The 25,871-nt window shown below is 36.3% G+C and overlaps 1 protein-coding gene across 1 annotated transcript in view; it reads left to right on the top strand.

Annotated features, from left to right (window-relative positions):
• EXOC6B (exocyst complex component 6B) overlaps window positions 1-25,871 on the top strand; it is a 612,716-nt gene that overhangs the window by 238,359 nt on the left and 348,486 nt on the right. The window contains exon 7 of the mRNA XM_047067750.1: window positions 10,775-10,951. Coding sequence (XP_046923706.1) covers window positions 10,775-10,951 — 177 coding nt within the window. The remainder of the gene's footprint in view (window positions 1-10,774; window positions 10,952-25,871) is intronic.

The raw sequence follows: 25,871 nt of genomic DNA, 5'->3' as shown, positions 1-25,871 counted from the left end.
TCTTTTCTAGAGAAATTCATAAAAGACTGCCATGAAGTGCCATTGGATTTCACCAGTAAAGAGGTTATCTCCCTCCTAGAACTCCCTAAAGTGAAGCCTGCTGGTTCCTTCATCCTTACAGATCTTTCTGTCAACTCTTGAGTGACTTATTGTTAAATATAAATGGCCCCCAAGGATTAACAGACATTTCAGGGAAAAAAATTTCCAACTGGGAAGAGAGAGACCCAAATTTACCAATATGAGAAAACAAGTAATAACAATAAAAATTATCAGGAGGGAGCAGATAATGCAGAAACAGAGTAATATATTAAAAAATTAATTTGTATTCTCAAAAATTAAAACATTTTTTTCAATATAAAAGTGGTACAAAGATCATCAGGAGGTTTTATAGGAGAATTCACTGTCCATTAGGAATTCCAGACAAAGGAAGAAAATGATCAGGGCAGTAATATGAGAAAATCCCCTTTATTCTGTGGGACTCAAATATCCAGGTTCATGGATAAATTACTTACCTAGCATAATGAACAAATGACACAATGGCTAACACCAAGGTATGCCATTGTGAAATTTACAACAGATAGGGTAAAGAGGTTTGAAAAGCTTCTAGAGAGGAAATGTAATGTCTTATACAAAAGAATGAAGATCAAAATGACATTGTCTTTCTGGTTAGCAATAATGGGTACTAGAAGACAATGGAACAATGCTTTCAATAATCTGAGGAACCTTGAATTCTATACTCAGTTAAATGTTTTATCAGTTTATGTGAAGATGAGTCATTTTTTTATTGCAAGGACTCAGGAAATTTAACTCTCATATTTCATTTCTTAGGAATTACTTGAAGGTGTGCTCCAACAAAATGTGGGACTAAATTAATTGCAAGGTAGATATAGAGTTTATGAAACTATGTCTCTAACCCCAGTGAGACGTGAAAGTAAGTCCCCTCTAGAATGATATTTATGAAGCAGGGCGTATAGAACAATCAGCTCAGGTTACTTAAACCTGTAGGAAAAATAGGGTCTGGATAGGGTGCCTATTATGATAAGCTTTTTGAAGAAATAAAGATTATTATAGTTAGAATATTAGAGAATTTTAAAAAATTAGAGAATTTGAAACTCAAGGAACAACAAAAGCTATAATCAAAACAAAAACGTATAATCAAATATATATAGTCATCGTATAGATACATCCTGTGAGACAGGATGCTTACATGACATAATTATTAACACTGATTATTGCTTTAACTTGAAATACTATGCTGGGAAGATAATTGATGAAGCAGAAAGGTAAAAAGGTAAGGAGTCTAGATTTTTTAAAAATTAATTCATTTTGAGAGAGAGAGAGAGAGAGAGAGAGCTTGCGAGCAGGGGAAAGGCAGAGAGAGAGAGAGAGAGAGAGAGAGAGAGAGAGAGAGAGAGGAGAGAATCCCAAGCAGGCTCTCAGCCCAGAGCCCGAGGTGGGGCATGAACTCACTAACTGTGAGATCACAACCTGAGCTGAAACCAAGAGCTGGATGCTTAACCAACTGTCACCCAGGCACCCCTAAGTGAGCTAAGTTTTTACTCTAAAGTATAAGGGTATTATTTAGAAATGTGGGTATAAAATGTTAACTCTACAGAACAGAATTGGGGTGTAGGAAAAAGCATAAGGAGGTTCTACGTATTATCATAAAATAATATTAGTATTATTGGATTTTTAAAAAAACCATGAACTTATATTCATTTGGCAGACATTTCAAGTGAAATAAATTAATTGGGAAAAGATGAAGTTTTTTAAAAAATGGAGTTGGTGCAAAATAACCATTTGAATGAGTGGTTTTCTGTCTCTATGTAACATTCAAGGTAAGTTGTAGGAGGATTAAGCATATTAATGTAAAATAAATGATAAAAGTACTAGAGGAAAATAAATACTAATAAAATTGTAGAGTGGACATTAAATCTTTTTACATAGCCAAATCTAATTTATTTATTTTCAACATTTATCTTTTCGTCTAGATTTTCTACTTCTAGAAATTCCCCTAATAAAATAATTAACTATACACACAAACTTTTAGCTCTGGAGATAGTCTGTGCAGCATTATTAAACAGCAAAATATTGGAAGCAATATGAATCTCTTATAGTAGGTTATGTTTAAATAAATGTGTTCTTTTAGTCATTCATTTATTCATTCATTCATTCATTCATTCATTTATTAAAATTTATTTATTTTGAGAGAGAGAGAGAGCAGAAGAGCGAGGGTGGAGCAGAGAGAGACAAGGAGAGAGAATCCCAAGCAGGCTCTGCGCTGTCAGTGCAAAGCCCGACATGGGGCTTGAACTCATGAACAGTGAGATAGTGATCTGAGCCCAAATCAAATTGGACGCTTAACCAACTGAGCCACCCAGGCACCCCTAAATAAATGTGTTCTTTTAAATGCAATACAATGCAAATATTGTAATAGATGGTTTTATTTGTAGAGAAGTAGATTTGTGATATATTTTTGAGCAAAAAGAAAATTAAAAGAACTTTATTTAGTATGGTTCTTTTTTTGGCCTACCAGTATACATGGTAATTGCTCATAAATAGAAAATGCAGATAAGCAAGAAGAACAGTCTTTTACATGCACAGAAATCTTTATATGTGGGGTTGTCATTCATCAAAATAACTGATATTACTGAGTGGAGATTTTGATAGATTTTTTCCCCTTTACTTTTTTGTAATTTATTTTATAATTAATTGTAATTAACATATGTTTGTGTGTTGACAAAGGAAAATGATAGTGTTTAAAAAGAGCAGAGAATTCTAATTTACAAGAGAATTCTGTAATTTTACTATTGTGTCATACAAAACGTAACACCCTACATGTAGTACATCTTATTGCAGTGAATTTTGTTAATGCAAAAACATCCCCCTTGCCATTGAAATATAAAATATAGGTTTAAAAATTGTTTTTTAATGTTTATTTATTATTGAGAGTCAGAGAGAGACAGAGAGTGAGCAGGGGAGGAGCAGAGAGAGAGGGAGACACAGAATCTGAAGTAGGTTCCAGGCTCTGAGCTGTCAGTGTAGAGCCCAATGCAAGGCTTGAACTCATGAACCGTGAGATCATGACCTGAGCTGAAGTTGGAGGCTTAACTGACTGAGCCACCCAGGCGCCCCCTATAAAATATAGATTTAAATATGAACTGGAGACTTTCAAAGGGCTAAGGATCCCAGTTATAATTTAATTAATTAGAGAAAGTAAGAGACAGAGGAAGGGAAGAGAGAGAGAGAGAGCGGGAGCAAGACAGAGAGAGAGAGAGAGAGAGAGAGAGAGAGAGAGAGAGAATCTTAAGCAAGCTCCATTCCCAGCATGGAGCTTGATGCAGGGCTTGATCTCACAACTGTGAGATCATGACCTAAACTGAAATCAAGAGTAGGGTGCTTAACCGACTAAGCCACCCAGGCACCCCAGGATCCTGGTTATAATTTCAAAGGGAATGTAGTGAACACCTTCCTTAATTAAAAAACAAAAAGTTCCAATGGTATCATAATCCTAGATTTCTTATCTTACTGATGGAAATTTTTGGGGATCTGATTAAGTTACATGCAAAACTGTTTATCCCTCATTTGTTTATGTATTTATTTATAAAAATTTTTGGAGGGCTCCTGGGTGGCTCAGTCGGTTAAGCGTCTGACCTCTGCTGGGGTCATGATCTTGTGGTACGTGGGTTCGAGCCCCACGTGGGGCTCTGTGCTGACAGTTCAGAGCATGGATCCCGCTTCGGATTCTGTGTCTCCCTCTCTCTCTGTACCTCCCCCACTCATCTCTGTCTCTCTGTCTCTCTCTCAACAATAAAGAATAAAAAATTAAAAAAAAAAGAATAAAAAAAATTTTTTAATGTTTATTTATTGTTGAGAGAGAGAGAGAGAGAGAAAGAACATGAGAAGGGGAGGGGCAGACAGCAAAGGAGACACAGAATCTGAAGCAGGCTCCTGGCTCTGAGCTGTCAGCACAGAGCTGGATGTGGGACTCGAACCGCCAGATCACAACCTGAGCCGAACTCGGACGCTTAACAGGCTGAGGCACCCAGGTGCTCGTTTATCCCTCGTTAAAAGTATTATACAAAGTACACATACATGTATACATATATACACTCCTATGGACACTAATATGCAACAATAACTTTTAAAATATGATCTTTCATATGTTTCTTTTCCTTAATTTTGAATCACTATCTTGTTTTGTTTTCTGTTTGTTTCTTTGAATTGGATATTGGAGCTGGTTGCCAGAGCTAGTGCTGGTAAATGTGCAGAAACTCTGTTCTGATATTGCAGCTTTTTTGTACTTCTCTTGTTTGGTGAGATTCAAAGAGGCAACTTTAGATTTTTTATATCTTGATCTTGACAGTTATTTTCATGGTTATTATTTGGGCCTCAGACTTAAAACAGAGGTCATAGTCCTACTTCACTTTATTATTGTATGGGATATTATTTTAGCTTTGGTTTCTCTGAGGGAAGCTGGGAGGTTGTATTTGAGTGGTTTATTCAAGCACATGATCTGTCAGAGTAGGGGTCAGGAGGAGTGAGAAGAGAAGTTGGTGGAGTCCGTACAATGTTACATTTGTAGGGCAGTCTGGTTCTTTAATCCATGGGGCCTTCTGAGAAGCCATATGGAACTGATGGCAGTGGGAGAGACAGAATGGGGAAGCATTTATCTGTCAGCTCTTTGGTCAAGGCTGTCTCCCTTCTGGGTTAAGACTCATGAATGCTAAGTAGTTCTGATGGTGCTCAAAGCCCCAGGGCAGGAAGGAAGCTAGAGGTATGGTATAAGTGTGAGAGCTGGTTTCAGGTTCTACTCTGAGACACTGTCCAAGGCTGCCCACAACAGGTTGCTGATGCTCTACCTGGAATAAGCTGAGGCTGAGAGGATCTGAAGTAGAGCACAAGAGGTGTTTGGTACAGATATCTAGGCCTAAAAATGTAGTACGAATGCAAAATTGAGTGGCAGTGTGTAGCAATATTAGATGCCATTAATGATAATGCATCTAAATATTGCTAGCTCAGGTGCTTCCATAGCAGATGGTAAAACAAGGCTCCTATCTCATTTTCAGAAGGATGACAGGTGGAACTTAAAATTCTCAGTGTTGTTTTTGTTTTTGTTTTTGTTCTTTGTAGATAGGGATGTTACACAGAGAAGGAAAGAACTTACCCAAAGTTGTAGAATTACTGAGTTTAAGAGCTTAGATTTAAAGATGTGCCTTGCTCCAAGAAGCCTATACATATACAGATACACACACACACACACACACACACACACACACACACATACACACACACACCCTATAATTGAAGTTTATATATTTATGTCAGGTCTCCAAGCCTATAAGCCTAGACCTCTCTTCTGATTCTAAAGGTCATTTGTATGTGTTTCTTTAGTCCACTAGAGGTCAGTATTGGGTTGATAAAGACTGGAGACTGCTTTATTCACAGAATTTTAACTGAGTCTTACTGCTAGGTACCATTGGAAGTGGTATTTCACAATAAAACTTAACTTCTTAGGATAGGTAGGGTACCTCACAGACACGTTTTGACAGTTTTAAAAGTGTCAAAAGATACATTTTTAGGTTAATAGTCCAGATTAAGTCATTTGTATAGGCGTTCCTTCCCTCCACCCTTCTCTTTTTTGTTCCCTCTTTCATAGGTAGGAAAACATCCAAATTATCTCTTATTGAACTAGATTTCATTCTTACATATATTTCTTCTGTTGTCTATTGCCTTTATATAGTAAACATTTATATAAATTTACTCCGTATATATCACTGTGTCTGGGTTTGGAGGATTCTAAGAATGGTAAGATGTGTTTCCTATCCTCAAAGAGAGAAGAGTTACATGCTCAAGGGCTGTACTGGCCTGTTTGTTTTTTTTAACCTGTCTACCTGGCACGTTTACCAAGCTCATCTTCTCTGTCTTCTTTCAACTTATTATTTTTGTGGTTTTTATGATTTGCCACCATCTAGTCATCAAGACCAGGATCCTGGAGTTATTATTATTTCCTTCACCTCTTCCATATACTTCCATGTACAACAGAAATCAGTAAGTTCTGTTACTTCTACTAGTTATCTGTCTGCTGCCTACCTTTAATTCAAGTCCTCGTCATTGTTGTTTGGACTGTTACGGTGATCTATATTAGTTTTTCTGTTTCTAGTCTTTACCTTCTCCCAGTTGACCACTCTTCTGCTCCTGGAGAATTTGCCTGAATTAGAAAGCTGATGTTATTCTTTCCTGCTTATGTTCTTTCATTGTTTCTCCATACCTACTAGTGAACCTTGAAACTGCTTTGTATGGTTTCTTTATCTCTTGGTAGTTCATTATCACTTACGCTTTTATACAAGATTACTTATTCCTTGGGTGAATAATGTTATTTCACATGCGGTGATCTTTTCTCATGCTGTTTCCTTCCTTCTGGAATGCTTATCCTTTTTACCTATCTCCCTTTGTAAAAATCATATTTATCTTTTAAAACCACAGTTTGCTACCCCTTCCTCTGTGGAGTCCATTTTTAATCCCCTCCACACATATATGACTACTTTCTCCTATGTCCAATTATTGTACCTGTGTATCTGTTTTTCTGCTTATTACACTGAATTTCGGTCACTTATTTGCCTATCTATGCTTCCTGTAACAGTATGACATGAGGTTTGTGAGTCAGGGACTCCATCTTATTCTTTGTAGACCCAGTATGTAGCACAATGCCTGGTACCAATAGATATTCAGGACCTGTTTGACTGAAAGTAGGGATGCGGAGAGGATGTTCTGGGAATTAGCACAGTGAGAGGAGGCTTCCTAAAGGAAGAAGAATTCTAGTTGGGATTCAGAGTACAGGTTGGATTCAGGTGGGGAGAGGTCATCCGCTAGAGAAATGGCATAATATTCGTAGTATATTAAGTGGTAGAGTTTGATCCAAGTGGAAGACTCATGTTGGAGAGTACTGGGTAAGTACATTGGAAAATTAGGTTCAGCTTCCATTATGGTGGAGTCGAAGGGAAGTTGGGATCGAATTGGGATTTGTACTTTTTGAAATTTTTCCTCCCACTTCCCCTCACACTCAATTTGTGTGATGAATAATGTGGTTTAAGAAGAGCTTGGCTATAGTATGCAGGGGAATTCTAATGAGAAGGTGATGAGTTCCATTTTAGGCATGTTGGAAGTGAGGTGGAGAAACTCACAAGCAATATAGGCAATGTGCTACTGGAGATGTGCTGCTGGGTCATGGGAGACTGGTAAGAGAAGAGGGCTTGAGGGAGAAATCTTGCTTAATTTCTCTATATTAGGAAATCAGAGAAGAATATACATGAGGGAATCTTGAGGAAGAGGTAATTAATGTGTAAAAATTTGTCATGAAGAGAATGAACAATTAAGAAAAAGAAAATACCTCAATACTTTCTAATGTCTGCTTGTCTGCTTGGCACCTTCTCCCCCAACTCTAACATAGGAGGCAGAAATTGGTCAGCTGCTTCTTTCGCTCATGGTTATAAGGGTTGTCTTTGGAGGGACAGAATAAATGGTCCTGGTGAGATAGTTTAGCATGGTAGAAAAGAGCTTGAAGGGCTTTTGTTGTTGTTTTTTTTTTTCATGGACTTAGGATCCCATTTTAATTTTAGCATATATTACATGTATTTATATACTTACATCTGTATTTACTCTTTCCCACTTCATTCCAACCCCATAACGTATGGTTTGGATACATGGTAATTTTCATTTGCATTCATAATGAGTAATATCCTAGTATTTCATTGTTCTACCTGCGATTCTTTGTTTCTGACTTGGCCACTTCTGCTTAGCAGATCTGCTCTGACTGCTCTTTTATGGACTGAAGCCTTGATAATTTTGACAGGACCCCAAGTTCTGTTAAAGCCTTAGAATACAACTTGCAGTGCTTTGATTTCTAGCAGAGGGTTTGCTGTCTTAATTTGCCTATTTGGCTGAAACTGCATTCCTTCAAATTGATGGGAACACCAGACACCACCTGAAAAGAACAAATCATAGAAGACCTAAAATTACTTCGATAGGATACTTTCAGATTTGTATCATTTCAAGTTTAAATGGCAGTACTGAAGTGTGGCTTCTCTTGATTGCTTTTGATATACTGATAGTATTTTATTGATTATGAAGAAAAATAAATGACTTGGGATTGAATGGAATAAGACCACCTTATGAAAGCTTTTGGTTTTGTTATACTGAAGAAGATAGGCTTAAAGGACAAGTGATCACTGTAGTCCTGGGCTTGCTTTTTTAAATATGAAAACTCTAGGAAGTTCTTCCTTCCTTTGTGCCTTCCCAGAGACCTGGATCCCTTTTTGTGTGGTTTGCTTGAAAGTAGAAAAGAACTTATTACTTTTGAGAGAGATAGAAAGACTATGCTATCTAATTTAGGGGTCAAATGCTTGGAGGACAGGTATGTTTTATGTACATATGTAAATTAAATGTTTTTGGATACCCTCTCTATCTCAGTTTGTTACTGAAGCCATGTATATTTTATGTAAGTCAAATCAAAATATCAGTGAGTATTATGCATAGAAACAAGCTTGTCCATTGATTCAAATCTCTGGAATGTAGATTCTTTTCATTTTCTTGGCAGAAACTAGCTCACATAGTTCAAGTTTTTCTCTGTCCTATTATAATTGCCTCATTTAACCAGTGCCTGGACTAACATCTTATACTTAATATTTATCTTGAATTTTTAAAAAGTATTTATTTACTTAGAGAGAAAACAAACAGGGGAGAGGCAGAGAGAGAGAGAGAGAGAGAGAGAGAGAGGAGGACAGAGGATCTGAAGTGGGCTCCGCACTGATAGCAGAGAGCCGGATGTGGGGCTTGAACCCATGAAATATGAGTTCATGACCTGAGCTGAAGTCGGGCAGTTAACTGACTGAGACACCCCAATGCCCCTTATCTTGAATTTCTTAATGTCATTCAGAATATTTGGAGACTTTTATTTTCTCCAGAACTAATTTCTGCCTGTCACTGTGGAAAAATGTCATATATTGATTCAGAAATGTATATTTTGAGAGGCCATTCTTCATCTTCTTCTTCTTCTTCTTCTTCTTCTTCTTCTTCTTCTTCTTCTTCTTCTTTTTGGCATTGGAATGTGAAATTTCTTTATTTTTAAAAATTTTTTTAATGTTTATTTATTTATTTTTATTTTTCCAGTTTTATTGAGGTATACATGACCTATAAGTTCTTAAGCTTTGTATCTTGGGATGATACCAAGTATTATGAAAAAAAAAACTGGAAGTTCCATTATGAACTTTTGGAACATGCTCAGTTAAACCAAATTAAAGAAGTTTCCTTAAAAAGGATTTCTCTTACTTTTTATTCTGTTAATGTGCATTGTGGCTCCAAGAAGGCCCCAAGACAGCAGTGTTTCCCATTTATTTGACAACAGAACCTTTTGTGGGGGAAATATTTTGTCATGCTTTGAGGGACTGTGGGTAGAGTAGGAAGATCTCTGACCCGGAATTTGGGAAATCACACGTTGAACTTCTGATTTACCACCAACTAGCCTTGTGACCTCAAACGGATCCTTTGCCTTCTAGACTCAGTTTCCTAAGTAGTGACTAAGGTCATACAGCTCTAATACTGTGTGGATTACTACTTATGTTGTTGACTGCATCGTGACACTTTCCACCTCTTTGTATGTATTAAAACCACACCATCTGAATCTATTTTGTAAAGTTGAGGGGATTACGTTTCCTTTTTATGAAAGTTCAGAAGAAGAAACCCTTTAAAACTTTGTTTTCCACAGATAAAGGCCATGCAATCCTGAAGGATTAGTTAGTTCAAATTATTAAGATGTTTCATTCCCCTCATTACATTCTATTGGTCTCTTAATACCACAGAGATTATAACCACTGTTCTTAAGAGTTTGCTAAGCTAAAAAGTTCTTGTCTTTCTTCCCTCAACCACAATGATTCCACTATGGCATTTATCTCATAAGAGATACATATTTAGTCATTTGCACTAATCTCTTGGCTACTTATGTGAAAAAGGGTAGATTGTATTTTTGTGATTATTTACTGGGTATATTTGGAAAGTCTAATGATAATATTGATTATCTTTTTTCTTTCTGGGGAAAATGAATCAAGATGGGTAACATCATTGTTAAAAATGTATACACTGAGGGACACCTGAGTGGCTCAGTTGGTTAAGTGTCTCTTTGTTTCGACTCAGGTCATGATCTCACGGTTCATCAGTTCAAGCCCTTCATTGGGCTTTGCACTGCCAGCATGGGGTCTGCTTGGGATTCTCTCTCTCTCTGTCTGTCTCTGTTCCTACCCCATTTGCACTCCCTCTCTTTCTCTCTCAAAATAAATAAACTTAAAAAAAATTTTTTTTGATGTTTTTATTTATTTTTGAGACACAGAGAGACAGAGCATGAGCAGGGGAGGGGCAGAGAGAGAGGGAGACAGAGAATCTGAAGCAGGCTCCAGGCTCTGAATTGTTGGCACAGAGCCCGACGCGGGGCTTGAACTCACGAGCTGTGAGATCGTGACCCAAGCTGAAGTCGGATGCCCAACTGACTGAGCCGCCCAGGTGCCCCAATAAATAAACTTTTAAAAAACATTTTTAAAAATATATGTTAATATGTTTGATTTTATTTCTGGGACTAAAACTATGAATTAAGACATTTTGTTGTATTTTTCTTTAAGATACCAGTTTGTTCAATATTAGAAGTTCTTTGAATGCTTAATCAAATTTTGTTTCTTTTCTCTCTTTCTTTCTTTTTGTAATGTGTGCATATGTGTTTCTATCCTAGGCTCAGCAACAGAGAAACCTGGATAACATCGTCTTGCAACAACCCAGAATAGGTAGCAAGAGAAAATCTAAGAAAGATGCATACACAATTTTTGATACAGAGATAGAAAGCACTAGCCCCAAGTCTGAACAGGACTCAGGAATTCTGGATGTTGAAGATGAGGAAGATGATGAAGAGGTAACCAACATTTGAACTGGGGAAAGGGGACTGATTACTAGGTTTAAATGTAGTATATTTGAGATGTGATGAAGAATTTATCTATGTAATATAGCTTGTGTGATCTTCTGCATCACAATTATCCACAATTAAATTTAACCCACAATCAAATTATCATTTTAAATCCAGATGAGCCTCAACTTAAGGAAACTGAAGATGCACCATGATATCTTAGAATCTAATTTTTTAGATTTTGAATACAATCATCCACCTTTTTTTTTTTTTTAAGTTTCAAGGTTTTTGATTGTATACTGACTGGGCACTACATTAAGGAAAGAGTAGAGTTTATCTGACCTAGAGAAAGATCTAGATGACCTCCACTGAAACTGGAACATAGCTACTTGAGATAAAAGATATTATTTTATTTATTTTTTTAATAGTTTATTTAATTTTGAGAGAGAAAGCATAAGCACGGGAGGGGAAGGGAGAGAGGGGGACAGATGATCTGAAGCAGACTGACAGCAGAGAGCCTGATGTGGAAGCTTGAACCCACAAACCATGAGATCATGACCTGAACCAAAGTCGGATGCTCAACTGAGTCACCCAGGTGCCCCAAAAGATAGTATTTTAAACAGTGTGTGCAAATAAAGGGATCTTAGACTGAAAATATAAAGAGGCTTGAGAAAGTTGACAATACATTTCTGGAGGAAATAAATAGGAGTGCTTATAGAGAATTTGGGAATTTTGTGACATATCTGTAACCTCTTAAATTAGTTCTGTGTCACTTTCAGGTAAAGAATAAGATTGAGTGGCTTCAGTAGTACATATATTTATGTCCTGATTTGTTGTTAGAAGTACATTCAGTGGGTTTTTAAAAATAAAACTACTGTGACGCTTGAGAAATCTTGTTAACCTGTTTTTCTAAATACCATTTGCATAAACTGGATCAGTTTCTTTGTGAATGTAGTGGTTAGGAGCATGAACTTTGGAGTCATACAGATTTTATTCAGATTCTGGCTTTGCCTTTTAATTCAATTTTATTTTTTAAAATTCTCATTAAAACTCATATCATTTACTTTTTAAATGTCCACTGACATGTGTGAGGAACCATTTATGCCTGCACTCTGTAACCTGTTTGCCTTCAAGTGCTTGTCTGCTTTTCATTGTTTCATGTCTCCTGATGAAATTGGGTTCACTGTCTTCCCCACCCGTGTTCTTTGTTCTGTCCTCCTGCCCTTCTTATTCTTTATTTTCCTCTCCTCCCCAAAACTATACCCCCAAACTTGTCACTGTCTAATTTTGTAATCTTAGGTAATTGTTTAACCTGTTGGAACTTTAGTCTTCATCCATCAAGTAAAGACAGTAGTCTCTGCCCCGTAGAATTGCACAAGTGTCTGCTCCATAAAAGGTAGTCAGCAAATGTTAGTTCCTGTCCTGTTGTTACTCTTCTTTGCCGACTTCTGTTATGTTTCACTACCTCCATATTCTTCGTTGGGATATGTTTATTATGTAAATGAGGGACATTAGTAGGTAATGAGTGAAAGTTCCATCAAAATCCCTATTGTACGTGGATAAGAAATAGAGCGAAGAAAAGAATCAGGCATTTGCCTATACCTGTAGAAATAAAATGGGGCAGAGAAACTTGATCCCCCTGAGTGTTCGGCATTGTCTCTTCTGCCTGGAATGACTGATATGGTAGGATATGGGTCCATCCTGGAGAGCAGATTGTCAGGTATTAGGCCCATCACTGATGACAAGTTATAGTAGTACTACAATCAAGCATCAGAAGCAAGAAAGACCAGCTAATGCCTTTTATTTACATTTTGGGTGCCTGTTAAGGAAATTATATTCTATCAGGCACTATGACCTAAGGAAATAGAAGTTAGACGTAGTCTGTGCCTCTGCATAATACACGCCTCAAAGAGATGACTAGATGATAATATGAAAGAATAAAATATATGCATAGTGCTGACATATAGTGAGAACCTTATGGATGTAAGCCATTCTTTATTATAAACTCACTGAAGATCCTGGGCAAATCCTTTTTAATTTTTGTGCTCTATTTCTTTGTTTTGTCTTCTGAGGTCCAGAGAAGATAAAGAAAGTGGGACTAGTGAAATGTGTTGAGGGTTCCTCATAAATGAAATATTATAAGAATGTACTTGGAAGTTAACATTTTAAAATGGTCATGTATCCCAAATCAAACAGAATCCTGTTAGACTTGCTGATTGAGCTCTTACAACAAGAATTCAGCACTTCACTGTCATCTAATGGCATCCTATCTTAAAAAAAAATCCTACCTTCTATTTATTTACTTCTCAGTTTGAATCTTCTTCAAGTGCACATTCTTAATCTCAAACCTCATGTAGAGAATTATTTATTTAGATGTCTCCAAACTGGTTTCTTGGCATAGTTCTTGCATGGTGTGAATAAATTCTTCAGATAAGGTCTTTCGTGACCCACTGTGACGTTCTGACCTTCATTCTTGTCATTCTTCAACAGACCTCATTGAGAGCAGCGTAAATAGTTTTTGAAATATTTTGACTTCTAAACTGTGGCATACAATCCTGTAGGGCAGTGATTCTTAATCTATTTGGGGTCATATATTCCTTTGAGAGATTGATAAAAAAAATATGGAGTATTTTCCCAGTGAAATATGCATATATTCACTCATGAAAGGTTCTGTATGAAATTTCAGGGGATTCGTGAAACTCATGTTGCTCTTCAGGACCCCTGTTAGAACCCGTGTTATAGGTTAAGTGCTTCTTAAATTTTAATGTGCGTAGGAATCACTTTGGAGTCATATTAAAATGCAGATTTAGATTCTGCAGGTTGGGGGTGAAATCTGAGAATCTGCATTTTTCACAAGCTCCCAGGTAAGGATGATGCTTCTCTCTGCAGAGCACATTTTGAGTTGCAAGGCTATAGAGGACCTTGAGGAAGCATTTTTAGTGCCTAAAGAAAACAAAACCCCTGAATGTTTAGATGTCTTACTGAGTTTTCATTAAAATGTCTTAAATTTTTTCTAACAATGAATGCAGTACTTAAGAGAAAGTTATATTTTGCTTTCTAAAATCTGTTGCTTACAGATTACCAGCATTATTTTTCGTGAAATTTTATGATTCTGATTTAATGTATTTAAGTCTAGGTATTATTCTCTGAAAGTCTAGGTATTTTTCTCCTTCTTGTACTTTGAACAAAAGTATATTTAGTGCACTTTTAGTATTCTTTGAGTCAAGTGACATTTGTAGGCTATTAACTATGTCTTTAGTGTGGTGATACTTAATGGGAGACTACAGAATGAGATGGGTAGAAAAACCCGAACACCTAGAAAGTGCTTTGAACTTAGGAAACAGATATTTAATTTATTGTTGAACTGAAGTAAAGTTTGTGCCAGAGGTAGAAAAACTGAATAGCCTGGGAAATGAAGATGAAGTCACAGCAGTAAATTGTCATATTGGATGAAAGACCAGCTCACATGGAGAACCAACTGACAGAGTCAGTCTCTCTCTCTTTTTTTTTTTAATCATTTTTTTAAACATTTATTTTATTTATTTTTGATAGAGCTTGAGCTGGGAGGGGCAGAGAGAGGGAGACAGAGAATCAGGCTCCATGCTGTCAGCACAGAGCCTGATGTGGGGCTCAAACCCACGAAGTGTGAGATCATGACATGAGCTGAAATCCAGTTGGATGCTTAACTGACTGAGCCACCAGCGCGCCCTGACAGAGTCAGTCTCTTGATTGCTGAGAAGATGTTGTAGGAAAAGTATTCCTCTGTAAAATTCTCTATTTGTATCTAAGCTAATGAAAGAGTCACCTTAATTAATGTAAGGTTTTTTAAACTTGTCGTATATTAAAGTTGAACTATGTACACTACTGACACTTGATCATTTTTGACCTACAACTTAATTAAATTGATTTTCAGTGGAAATATGTATGATTTGGCACATACATACGTATGTATCATATAATACATAATATATCTCATCACAGTGCTTGGCACATACAATGCTACCATTATATATTAGTTAAGATGATGGCATTATGACTGTGTCTTTTTTGGGAAATAAAGGTGAAACACAAGTTGATACAGTTCTTGATAATGTATATTTGCGTGGACTGATAGAACACTATCTACTGTAAACAAAACAATCTGCTTGAAATAAAGCAGTATTGAGTAAGAAATAATTTGGAGAAGCAGGGCCTATGATTCTTTTTTTTGTTTCTGGGTTACTTCAGAACTTCTGCATTTTTTTTTTTTTTTTTGGTTTATTTATTTTGAGAGAGAGAGAGAGAGTGCAAGTTAGGGAGGGGCAAAGAGAGAAGGAGAGAGAGAATCCCAAGCAGGTTCTACACTCAATGTGAAGCCCAACATGGGGCTAAATCCCATGAACTGTGAGATCATGACCTGAGCTGAAACCAAGAGCTAGATGGACGGTCAACTGACTGAGCCACCCAGGCTCCCCAAAGACCTTTTGCATTTTTCCTTCTTTTTTCTTTTCTTTTCTTTTTTTTTTTTTTGAGAGAGAGAGAGCAAGCCAGAGCATGAGCAGGGGAGGGGAAGAGAGAGAGGGAGACACATAATCTGAAGCAGGCTCCAGGCTCTGAGCTGTCAGCAAAGAGCCTGATGTGGGGCTCAAACCCACGAACTGCGAGATCATGACCTGAAGTCAGACGCTTAACCGACTGAGCCACCCAGGCGCCCCAGAGCTTCTGCATTCTTAAAGCATTCCCTGGTACCATACTTCTGGCACATCTCATATTCTAGTTTGTATCTCTCTTAGTTATTTTTGTTGTTAGAGAACAGTAGGCATTACTTTATCCATATAACTGTTCATAGAGTATGGGTCAGATAAATGTTTGTTGACCAAATCCATGTCAGGTTTTCTCTCTCAAGATTTTGGTGTCTGTTTTGAAATATGAAGTTAACAGAATGGGATTGCTAATTTAAATACAAGTATCATGTAAAATATAAATAATGTCTGCTGAGATGTCTTTATGATTGTGGTACTGTACTAATTTTGAGGTAACAAGATTATTTGTTTGCTAGGGATGCCATAACAAAATACCATAGATTGCCTGGCTTAAACAACAGAGATTTATTTTCTCACAGTTCTGGAGGCTGGAAGTCCTAAGGTCAAGGTACCATCAGGGTTGATTTCTCCTTAGGATTCTTTCCTTTGCTTGCAGACAGTTACCTTCTTGCTGTGTCTTTACATGGCTTTTTCTCTGTGATTGTATGCCCCTGATGTGTCTTCCTCTTCTTATAAGGACATCAGTCCTGTTAGAGTCCCTACCTTTATGACTTTACTTCACCTTAATTACCTCCTTAAGGGCTCTATTTCGAAATACAGTCACATTGGGGTTCAGGGGTTCAACATATGAACTTTGGGGTAGACACAATTCACAGAGTGATTGGAAAGAATGCAAGATTTGTATTTAAAAAATACAAGTTTTGTCAGCCTTGTGTTATTGGAGCAAATCGTGTGATTTCTTGAGCATCTCTTTGTCACCTATAAAATAGTGACAGTGATTACTTAATGCTGAATTGCTTGTGAAAAATGGTGGTTATTATGATATTTTCCCAAATTTCAAAGTGCTTATTGCAATACTTTCTATTGATAGGAAGGTGACAAAATGAGTTGTTACTTATTTCTCAGTAAGTTAAATAAAGGATGCCATTAGAACTTTGGAGTTAAAATCAGAGGTTGCATATTGGCAGCCCATGGGCCAGAAATAGATTGCAAAATGGCTATTGGCTTGCATGGCACTTAAAAGTTTTTAAGTTATTTGCCAACTTTTAAGTAGCGAATTCATGTAGTAGGCTCTTTCCATGTATGGTAGTAGTAGAATTACCGTAAGCAGCAAGATTGCCACCAGGGATATATTTTTTTCACTAATCTACAATCCCTGTTGTGTCTGCACATTGGATATTGCCATTTATTATCACATTTGTGCTGTTATTGAGGGAAATACATGATTACTTATATCATGTCTGTATTTACAAATGGCAAACTGGAAGGTACACTGACAGGGCCACATGTTTGGGGGAAAAAATGATGAGAACAGAGTTCTTTGTAAAAATGAGTGATAGTTTTAGATATTTCACATACAAAGTATGCCTGTTAAAAGAATACAATATGAAAATCTGGCCTGATTCACTTATTCCCAGTAGCTACCCACCACTGTAGACTTTGTTTTTCACTTCTGTTCTTAATGACAACTGTTCTATTAAGAATATAAGCAGATGAAGAATAAATACCCATACTTAAAATCAAATAGCAATAAAAGCAATTTAGAAAGTTGAATGAAAACTAAACATGCATCAAATATTCTGTTTTGGTTTTCTTATTTGTTTGTCTTTTAGGTCTATCTGTTCATAAAGATATATTATGGTTCACATTGATTTAAGATCTTTAAAATCTTTTCATTGTACTGATAGTATAAAGGTCTTGTCATTTGGGAATTATTTACCTCAATTATAAACATCTACCTGCCTTTTCAGGGCTTTTAGAATTTTTCCTTTATATGCTCATTGCTTATTCAGTCACTCCCTTCACTCTGTACTAAATTGCTCATAACCCTAATTAGGGAATATACTCCTTTTCCCTTCATCCTTGTCTAAAATACTAACTTCTACTTTTCCCTGAGGACTGGCTCAATGTGACCTCTTCTGAACACCCATCATCCATCTGTCCATCTGTCTATCTATCTATCTATCTATCTATCATCTTTCTATTTATCTACCTATCTATTCATACATCTATTCTTTATTTCATTTATTTTTGATTTCTAATTTTTAAAATGTTTATTTATTTTTGAGAGAGAGAGAGAAAGAGTGAGCAAGAGCCTGTGCACGCAAGTGAGGAGGGGCAGACAGAGAGGGAGACAGAGGATCTGAAACAGGCTCTGCCCTGAGAGTGGAGAGCCCCAACGTGGGGCTCGAATTGATGATCTGAGAGATCATGACCTGAGCCGAAGTCAATGCTTAACCGACTGAGCCACCCAGGTGTCCCATCATTCTTTATTTTAAATTGAGATATAATTGATATATAACATTATGTTAATTTCAGGAGTACAGCATAATGATTCAATATTTGTATGTATTGCAAAATGGTCACCACAATAGTCTAGTTAACATCCATCAGAAAACATAGTTATAGGATTTTGTTTTCTTGTGATGAGAACTTTTAGATCTCTTAGAAACTTCCAAATATACAATGCAGTATTACTAACTGTAGTTACCATGCTGTACATTACATCTCCATGACTTATTTATTTTATTACTGGAGATTTGTACCTTTTGACCCCTTTCACCTATCTCACCAACCCCCCAAACTCCACCTTTGGAGTAGCACCTTCTTTATAAAAATTTATTAGTTTTTTGAAAAATTTTAAATCTTCAGAAAAGTTACAGGAGTAGTAAAATGAACATCCATGTACCTTCACTTAAGTACTCTGCTTATTAAAATTTGGCACTTTCTTTCTTAAAAATTTGACTTTGAAAGAATCTGTTTCATCAATCCTCCCCTTCCCCTGCCAAAGCTGAGCCATTTAAAAGAAAGTGGTGTATTTCATGCATTGTATTTTAAATCCCAATACCACAATCTGTGGTTTGCCAGGAATGACATTCTTCTACATAACTACAATGCAATGATCACACTCAGGAATTTTAACACTGATACAACACTACCACTTAACATACAACCAATGTGTGAATTTCCCCAGTTGTCTTAATAATGTCCTTTATAGCAAATTCTTTTATCATTTTTCCTGCAGCCACATCTAGTCAAGTATCACATGTTGCATTTAATTCTTGTGTCTCTTTATTCTCTTTTAATATCTCTCTATTTAGGTATATCTGATAATCCTCATGATTAAGTTCAGATTAATCATTTTTGACAGGAAAATCACAAAAGTAATACTAGGTCCTTTTTAGTGCATCATATCAGGAGGTACACCAGTAGTGAAGGTGGAGTCTACCAGATTTCTGTGCTGTAAAGGTACCCTTCTTCTTTTGTAATTAATAAGTGATCTGTGGAATGATACTTTAGATCCTGGGACTATCCTGTTCCCTGACAGTTTTTCTGATTTAGTGATTTAGAATTCATTGATGTTTTGTTCCTGAATCATGCAATTTATGGTGATTATAAAAGAGTGATTTTTCTATTTTTATCATTTCTTTCACATTGATTAGCTGGCATTCTTCTATAAAGAAGAACTTCCTTTTTGTCCCATTCCTTTTTTTTTTAGTGTCAGTATTGGCACATGAATTCTTACTTCATATACAATGGGTTATATTCTGTTCCTGTCTTTCATTTGGATTCTCTAATTGTTCCAAATTTGGCCAGTGGGAGTCTTACCCATTATCTTTTGACATGTTTCCATCAATTTTTGAGCACTTCCTTTTTTTCTGGCACAGGATGTTCTTGGTTCACTCCAAGTTCTGCCCTATCCCCAGAATCAGCTAGTTTGTCAAAGAGCTTTCCCTTTTACTGGAGAATGATATATAGAACTGAGATATGGGCATTAGGTATGCTCCTTCTGTGGAGAGAGCTAAGAAATACACACACTACACAAACACATAGACGGTTTTATAAATCCTGAGTTAAAGGTGATGCTTCTAATTTCACCTGAATATCATAGGTCTTCCTCTTCTCCTATTCTATATTTGTATCTCTAAGAATTCTGGTTCCCAGAGTATGAATATATTTACTCATCTGTCTACTCATATAACACAAAAAAGTTTCAGAGTTGCTATGCACATGTCACTAAAAGGAGTAAACTTAACTAGGTTCAAGATTCTTTTTGCAATTCTTTTTATCCTACAATATATCCCACTGGGGCTACAGTTCAGACTATTTTGTTCATTTTTTTTTTTTTTTTGCTTTTTCTTCTATGTGGTTGTTACCAAGCTGATATATAATTAGGTTCATTTGTTTCTTTTTGTATATTTTTTAGGGTTCCTCATCCTTATTAATTTAATTTTTTTGAGTATGTGAAACGTAAACATGTTTCAAAAAGCAAAATTAGGGGCATTTGGGTAGCTCAGTCGGTTAAGCAACCAACTTCAGCTCAGGTCATGATCTCGCAGTTTGTGAGTTCAAGCCCCACATCAGGCTCTGTGCTGACAGCTCAGAGCCTGGGGCCCGTTTCAGATTCTGTGTCTCCTTCTCTCTCTGCCCCTCCCCTGCTCATGCTCTGTCTCTCTTTCCTTCAAAAATAAATAAATGTTAAAAAAAAATTAAAAAAAGAAAGCAAAATTATATAAGAAGATTTTTTTCAGTGATATCCCATTTTCCTCTTTATCCCTTCCACCCTGGTCCTATGCACTCTTCCTAAGTAATCAGTATCATGAGTATGTGTGTATGTGTGTGTTTTCACATACCCTTCCCCATACCTTATACGACATGGCTGTTAATAACGTAATACATATATATTTTTGTACCTTATTCTTCCACATGAAAATATGTCCTATAAATTATTCCATATAAATTCATAGACATGTTTCTCATTCTATTTTTACTGCTAACTAGTACTCCATTATTTGAATGTATCAGTTTATTCAGCCAATCTCCTATATGTAGACATTTAATGATTTCCAAAATTTTCTTATTAAAATGTAGTGTTTCAGCTACACAGCTATTATAATTAGTGTTAAAAAAAACCTGACCATACCAAGTACTGGCAGGGTGCCTAGCAACTGTATATATTGCTCTTAGATATTGCTGCAAAAATGCAAAATAGTTTAGTCACCTTGGAAAACACTTTGGTGTAGTAGTGTATTATACAGTTGAACACACACCATCTGACTCAGCAATTTCACTCATAGGTATTTCCCCATCTGTTCACACAGAGACTTGCACCTGAATGTTTATAGCAACTTTATTCAGACATTGCCAGAAAGTAGAAACAACCCAACTGTCCTTCAGGGGAAGGGATAAATGACTGTGGTATATCCATAATTGGAGTTTCATTCTGAAATAAAAAGAAATGAACTACAGATACATGAAACAATACAGATGAACCGCAAATGTAGTATGCTAAATGAAAGAAGTCAGACTCAAAGGCTGCATACCGTTGGGGCTGAATAAATAATACTCCTGAAAAGGCAAAATTAGGGGCATAAACTGGGTCAGTGTTTGCCAAAGGCTGGGTGTCAGGGAATAATGGACTCCAGGGAGGCATGAGGGAATTTTTGGGGTGGTAAAGCTGTTGTGTATCTAGATTGTGATAATGATTACAGGCTTATATGGTTTTGTCCAAACTTAATGGATTGTTCTCTGGAAGGGTGAATTTTACCTTATATAAAAAATCTTAAAATTTAAAAAACAGTTTAAAAATCAACCCCGAAACCTGAGAGTTATTCTTCTTATAGTCAGATATATATCTTCAGGGTAAGTTCCTAGAAGGATTGTTGATTCAAGGAGTAAATTAATGCATGTGTAGTTTTGCTAGATAATATCAAATTCTGCTTCATTGAAGTCGTACCATTTTCTATACATCCCCCCTCTAGGTGTGTGTGATGTGTCTATTTCCTTACAGTTTCTTTAAGAGAGTGTTTTGTTAAGCTTTTGAATATTTACAAGTTGCATAGATGAGAAATGGTCTCTCTGTATAGTTTTAATTTGTATTCCTATGGCTATGGGTGAAATGTAGTATCTTATAAGTTTGAGAGCTGTTTGCATATTTTTTTAAAGTAAACTGCTCGTGTCCCTATTTTTCTAACGATTTTGGTTTTTTTCCCCCCTTCAGTCTTAGTGAGTTGTTTCTGTATTAGGAAAATTAATTCTTCATCTATAACATTTTTTTCTACCTACTTTGATCAGCTTAATTTTTCTTCCTCTCAAAACCTTTATATTTAATACCATATTTACGGCTAAAGGTCCTTTTTTGTGTAACAGTTTAGCATTTCTTAGCCTATAGTAGACCATTGTTAAATAAAGACCAGTTGAATTTTTACTGCCTTAGTGTTCAGCTTTAAGCAGAGAATTCTTGAGAGAGTAGCTTTTGATTCTGGCCACAAAGTTTTTTTTGCGGCGTCTCAGTATAGGGAGAATGGTGATTTTTCTTGATTTTCTTCTGCTTAGTGAAAACACTTGAGTAAATTATGTAGTAATTTGTTTAGGGATTTCTCAGGAAGAATCCTAGTCATTCGCGAGAAGCTCTTAGTAATATTATGCAGTTTTTAGGCTAGGGCTCTGTTCAGGGTATTCTTACAGGTTCAAAGGTTTAGAAAATTCTTTTATCCTTTTGCTAATTCGAGTCATTTAGAGTCCTAGGCCTTCGAGTTTGTTGGTGCCTCCATGGTGTTCAGTGCAGCTCTGTGGAAGATTATGTCCAAATGAATTCTACCTTTCTTTTCTCTGAAGCTTTGGAAGCAGAGTAGTATAGAAAAGCACATTGGTGAAGAATGTTTGCCAGGTATTTCCTGGCTTCCAGACACAATATGGGCCATCGAAATTGATCCTTTGAGTGCAAAGGTAGTGCTCTTTTCAGCTAATCATTTCTTGTTTTCTCCCTTCAGAAAGATGCCTGGTACATTTTAATGACTTGAGATCCAACTAATGCTCAGAAATGGGCACCAAGTCCCTGCATTCATTTACTAATCCCAACGAACTGTTTTGTGAAAAGTGGTAATCAAAAGTATTTTCAAGAAGGAGAATGACTCAGATGTTAGTGAGAAGAAACATCTCTAAATTCTTTGCAAATTTTTATCATACCCTTTTTGGATGTTTTACCGACTTTGAAAGGTTTCATAAGAGAAAAATAAGTGGCCTGTGTGGTATAGTGTATGTGTGTGTGTGTATCTCCTGGGACAGCTGTGAACAACACTAATGCATTTCTTTTTTTCAGGTACTATCTTTATCAGCAGCATAGGTAAATATTCTTGAGTGGAAGGAGGCAAGCAGTTGTGTACTCTATTCCCTTTTCTTAATGATATGCTTACCCGTTAGTAAAGCAGGTAGATCTATGATATTGTTACCTGCAGATTTTTTTCTTTCCTGCTTCCCTTCACTAGAAGTAGCTACTAACTTCCAACTCCCTTGTTGGGGGGAAAAGGTGGTATAAAAATGTTAAATAAATGTATCTGTTAAAGCTTGATGTCACTTATTTTAAAATAAAAATCTCCTTTTTCTTTAAGAAATACAATCATTTTTCCTTATTCTTTATGAAAAGAACTTAACCAGTAACCTTTCAATTTTCAATTGTCAGATCAAAGATGTGTTAGAGAAGAAAAACATCATAAAAGTCAGATCCTGCTGTTTTGCAAGAACTTTTATAATCAGAAATGTTTATTCTTCTTTTCTTTATGACCATCTAATATGTCCATTTCTACTCTGAATCTTTACATCATCTTCTCCAATACATGGTCTACAGAGTCTCATAAGACTTTTTTTCAGGGTGCCTTTCATTGATTCTAAGTCAGGGTGCCTTTCATTGATCCTATTCATGAATTTACTTTTCTTATTTTACAGCATCCTCTGCCTCCAGACTCTTTTTTGTCACTTATATAGTGGCACTGTGTGATAGCTAATATATCGATAGGATATGATGCTATTTAACAAAATCTACAGACAATAAGTAACAAAAACTACAGCTTTGATGGAAGCTATTAATATGTATCCTACAAATGTAAGAAGCATACTGAAACAGACTAGCCATGTATATTGGTATCTGGTGATACATGACCTCTAATGGGTGTGTGAATGCATAATTGTAGCGTATAACAGTTGTCTTCATGATATCTACTGGACTCTAGTCCAGTCACTCCTAAATTCTCTTGATAGCTTATTTATTTATGTTATTTTAATATCTTAACTTATATAATATTATAACACGTCCTGAGGCACAAATTTCTTAGTTACAGAATCTAAAATCTAACCTAGTATTTGCTTCTCTGATAATGAAGAGGTTTGAGTTGACAGAAGGCACTAATGCCCTCCATTCAGGAACTATATAGGGAATGAGGCAGCTGCTGTCCTTGGTGATGAAATTATTTCATGTGAATTCATAAGGAAAACAACTAGTTAAAAAGGCAGGATAATCTTGAGTATACTGTTTGTGGCTGCTGTTGGTATCTTCATAGATCTATTTGAACTAGAAAAATACAGACTCCAGTATCTTAATGTCTTGAGTTCCTGACTGCCAGGCAGAGGAAATGTTTAACTATTTTAATCATGTTTCTGTATCTCAGAAAGAAAGCCCTTATGAGAGGAAATGACAACGTCCTACCACAAAGTTATCTCTTATCAGTTATAGTCCCAGTCGATAATGATTTGTCAAACTTGGACATGTGTAAAATGCAAGGGCTGTGTTATTTACTTTGGAAAGGAAAAATTAGATGAAGCTGATAAAGACGGAGTCATGGCTTTTGTTAGGAGACAGAAACCATTAGGGACAGTCATTGTTAGCTTAGGAAAGTGTCCTTGGACTCCTCCCTCTGCCCCAGCTGAAATCTAAACCTGCTTGAATCATTCTTTGCACTTGAGGGGAGAGAAGGGCAAACAGGAGGGGAAGAAGAATGAAGACAACCTTGACAGAGATTTTGCATTTTAAATGGGGAGCAAAATGTGGACCTTAAAACAGACCCGTTTATGTGAGTCAGGAGAAACTGCCTTTTGTTCTCTTTCCCACTCCCATTTATTTAGTTTTGAAAGTTCATTTCTTATCCTTCCAAACGTATGGCATTCCTTCACGTACAGCGTATGTTGCCCTCTTCCTTTTGCCTTTCAGTAGATGTGATTCTTTTTCATTAGTGGAAGCAGAGAAAACACATCTAGCTCAAAGCAACATGAGTCAGTGCATGCTTTACATACCTTTCTCCTCACAGCACTCTTCTTGGTTCCTTGCAGTGTTCCTAGTGTTCTTCACAGAAGGGAGCATGGAGGAAAAATGATTTCTAAATAGTAGGCTATTTTGGGGGTGGAGGTAAAGTTTGTGAACCAAAGCCCCATTTTGCTCCTTTTCTTGTCTAGATTTGTGTACCGCTTTCAAAGCAGGCAGTCCTTGGCTGGGGAGGACTTAACTGGATTATGGTTGCAGAGGCTAAGAAATAGCAAAGCCAATACTTCCGGGTCAGGTCACTTCAAACTGTTTGAAGCTGAGGATGATGATGTCAAGACAGCCTCACAGAAGATAGGTTTGGTTGTAAATATTTGCTGGAGCTGACAGGAAAATCTTTCTGTCCTCTCTAAATATATGTATTTTTTGGTTGGCCCAGATAAACCATTCTTTTTAGCCCATTAGAAAGGGGCACCATTAGCTTACTCATCACAGATTTTTAGGGGAAACTGTCCCCTAATGTGGATGTTCATTCTATAAGGATGGGCCTGACATGTGAAGGGGCCAGGCCTCTGTCTGAGAAATGGCTTGGGAGCAGTTTCCTTTTGAATGAAACTAATGGTCCTGAGTGAAAGCAAAACAAAATAAATAAACTATGTAAAGATGAACATATGAACAAAGTTGTGATTGAAATTTATTTAAATTTCCTTAAGCTTTTTGTAAGTATATAATTTATTGTAAATAATTTTATAATCATTCAAATAAAAGTTTCATTTCTTATACAGATCAAAATTATTTTACATGTGTTCTTATCTCTTTTCATATGTATGTGTAATTTTTATGTAGTTTAAATATTAATATAATTTTATTTTTCATCTTTTGAGCTTGTGTTTTGCTTAGTTGTAGTTTTCATTAGTAGGCTCTGTTTTTCTGGCAAGATAAATTTCCTTCACATCTTTACTTTGCAATTCAAGAGAGGAGACTATAAAGATATTTTGATGTTGTGGCCATTTAAAATAAGACTGCCTAAAATGATCATCTGTTGCCTCTTTTTGTTTCATTAAGATGAAAACGAGTGTCCTTAATTTTTACATGCTTTTTAATCTTTTTGTTTTTAAATACGTGGTGCTTATCTGTCCATAAAATGTTTTTCTCA

This window comes from Lynx rufus, unplaced genomic scaffold (assembly GCF_022079265.1).
Source record: "Lynx rufus isolate CCGP_SWC_20201006 ecotype Redwood Valley unplaced genomic scaffold, mLynRuf1.p SCAF_8, whole genome shotgun sequence".
Lineage (NCBI taxonomy): Eukaryota > Metazoa > Chordata > Mammalia > Carnivora > Felidae > Lynx > Lynx rufus.
Note: the sequence above shows the minus strand (reverse complement) of the source record. Positions and strands in the feature narration are given on the sequence as shown.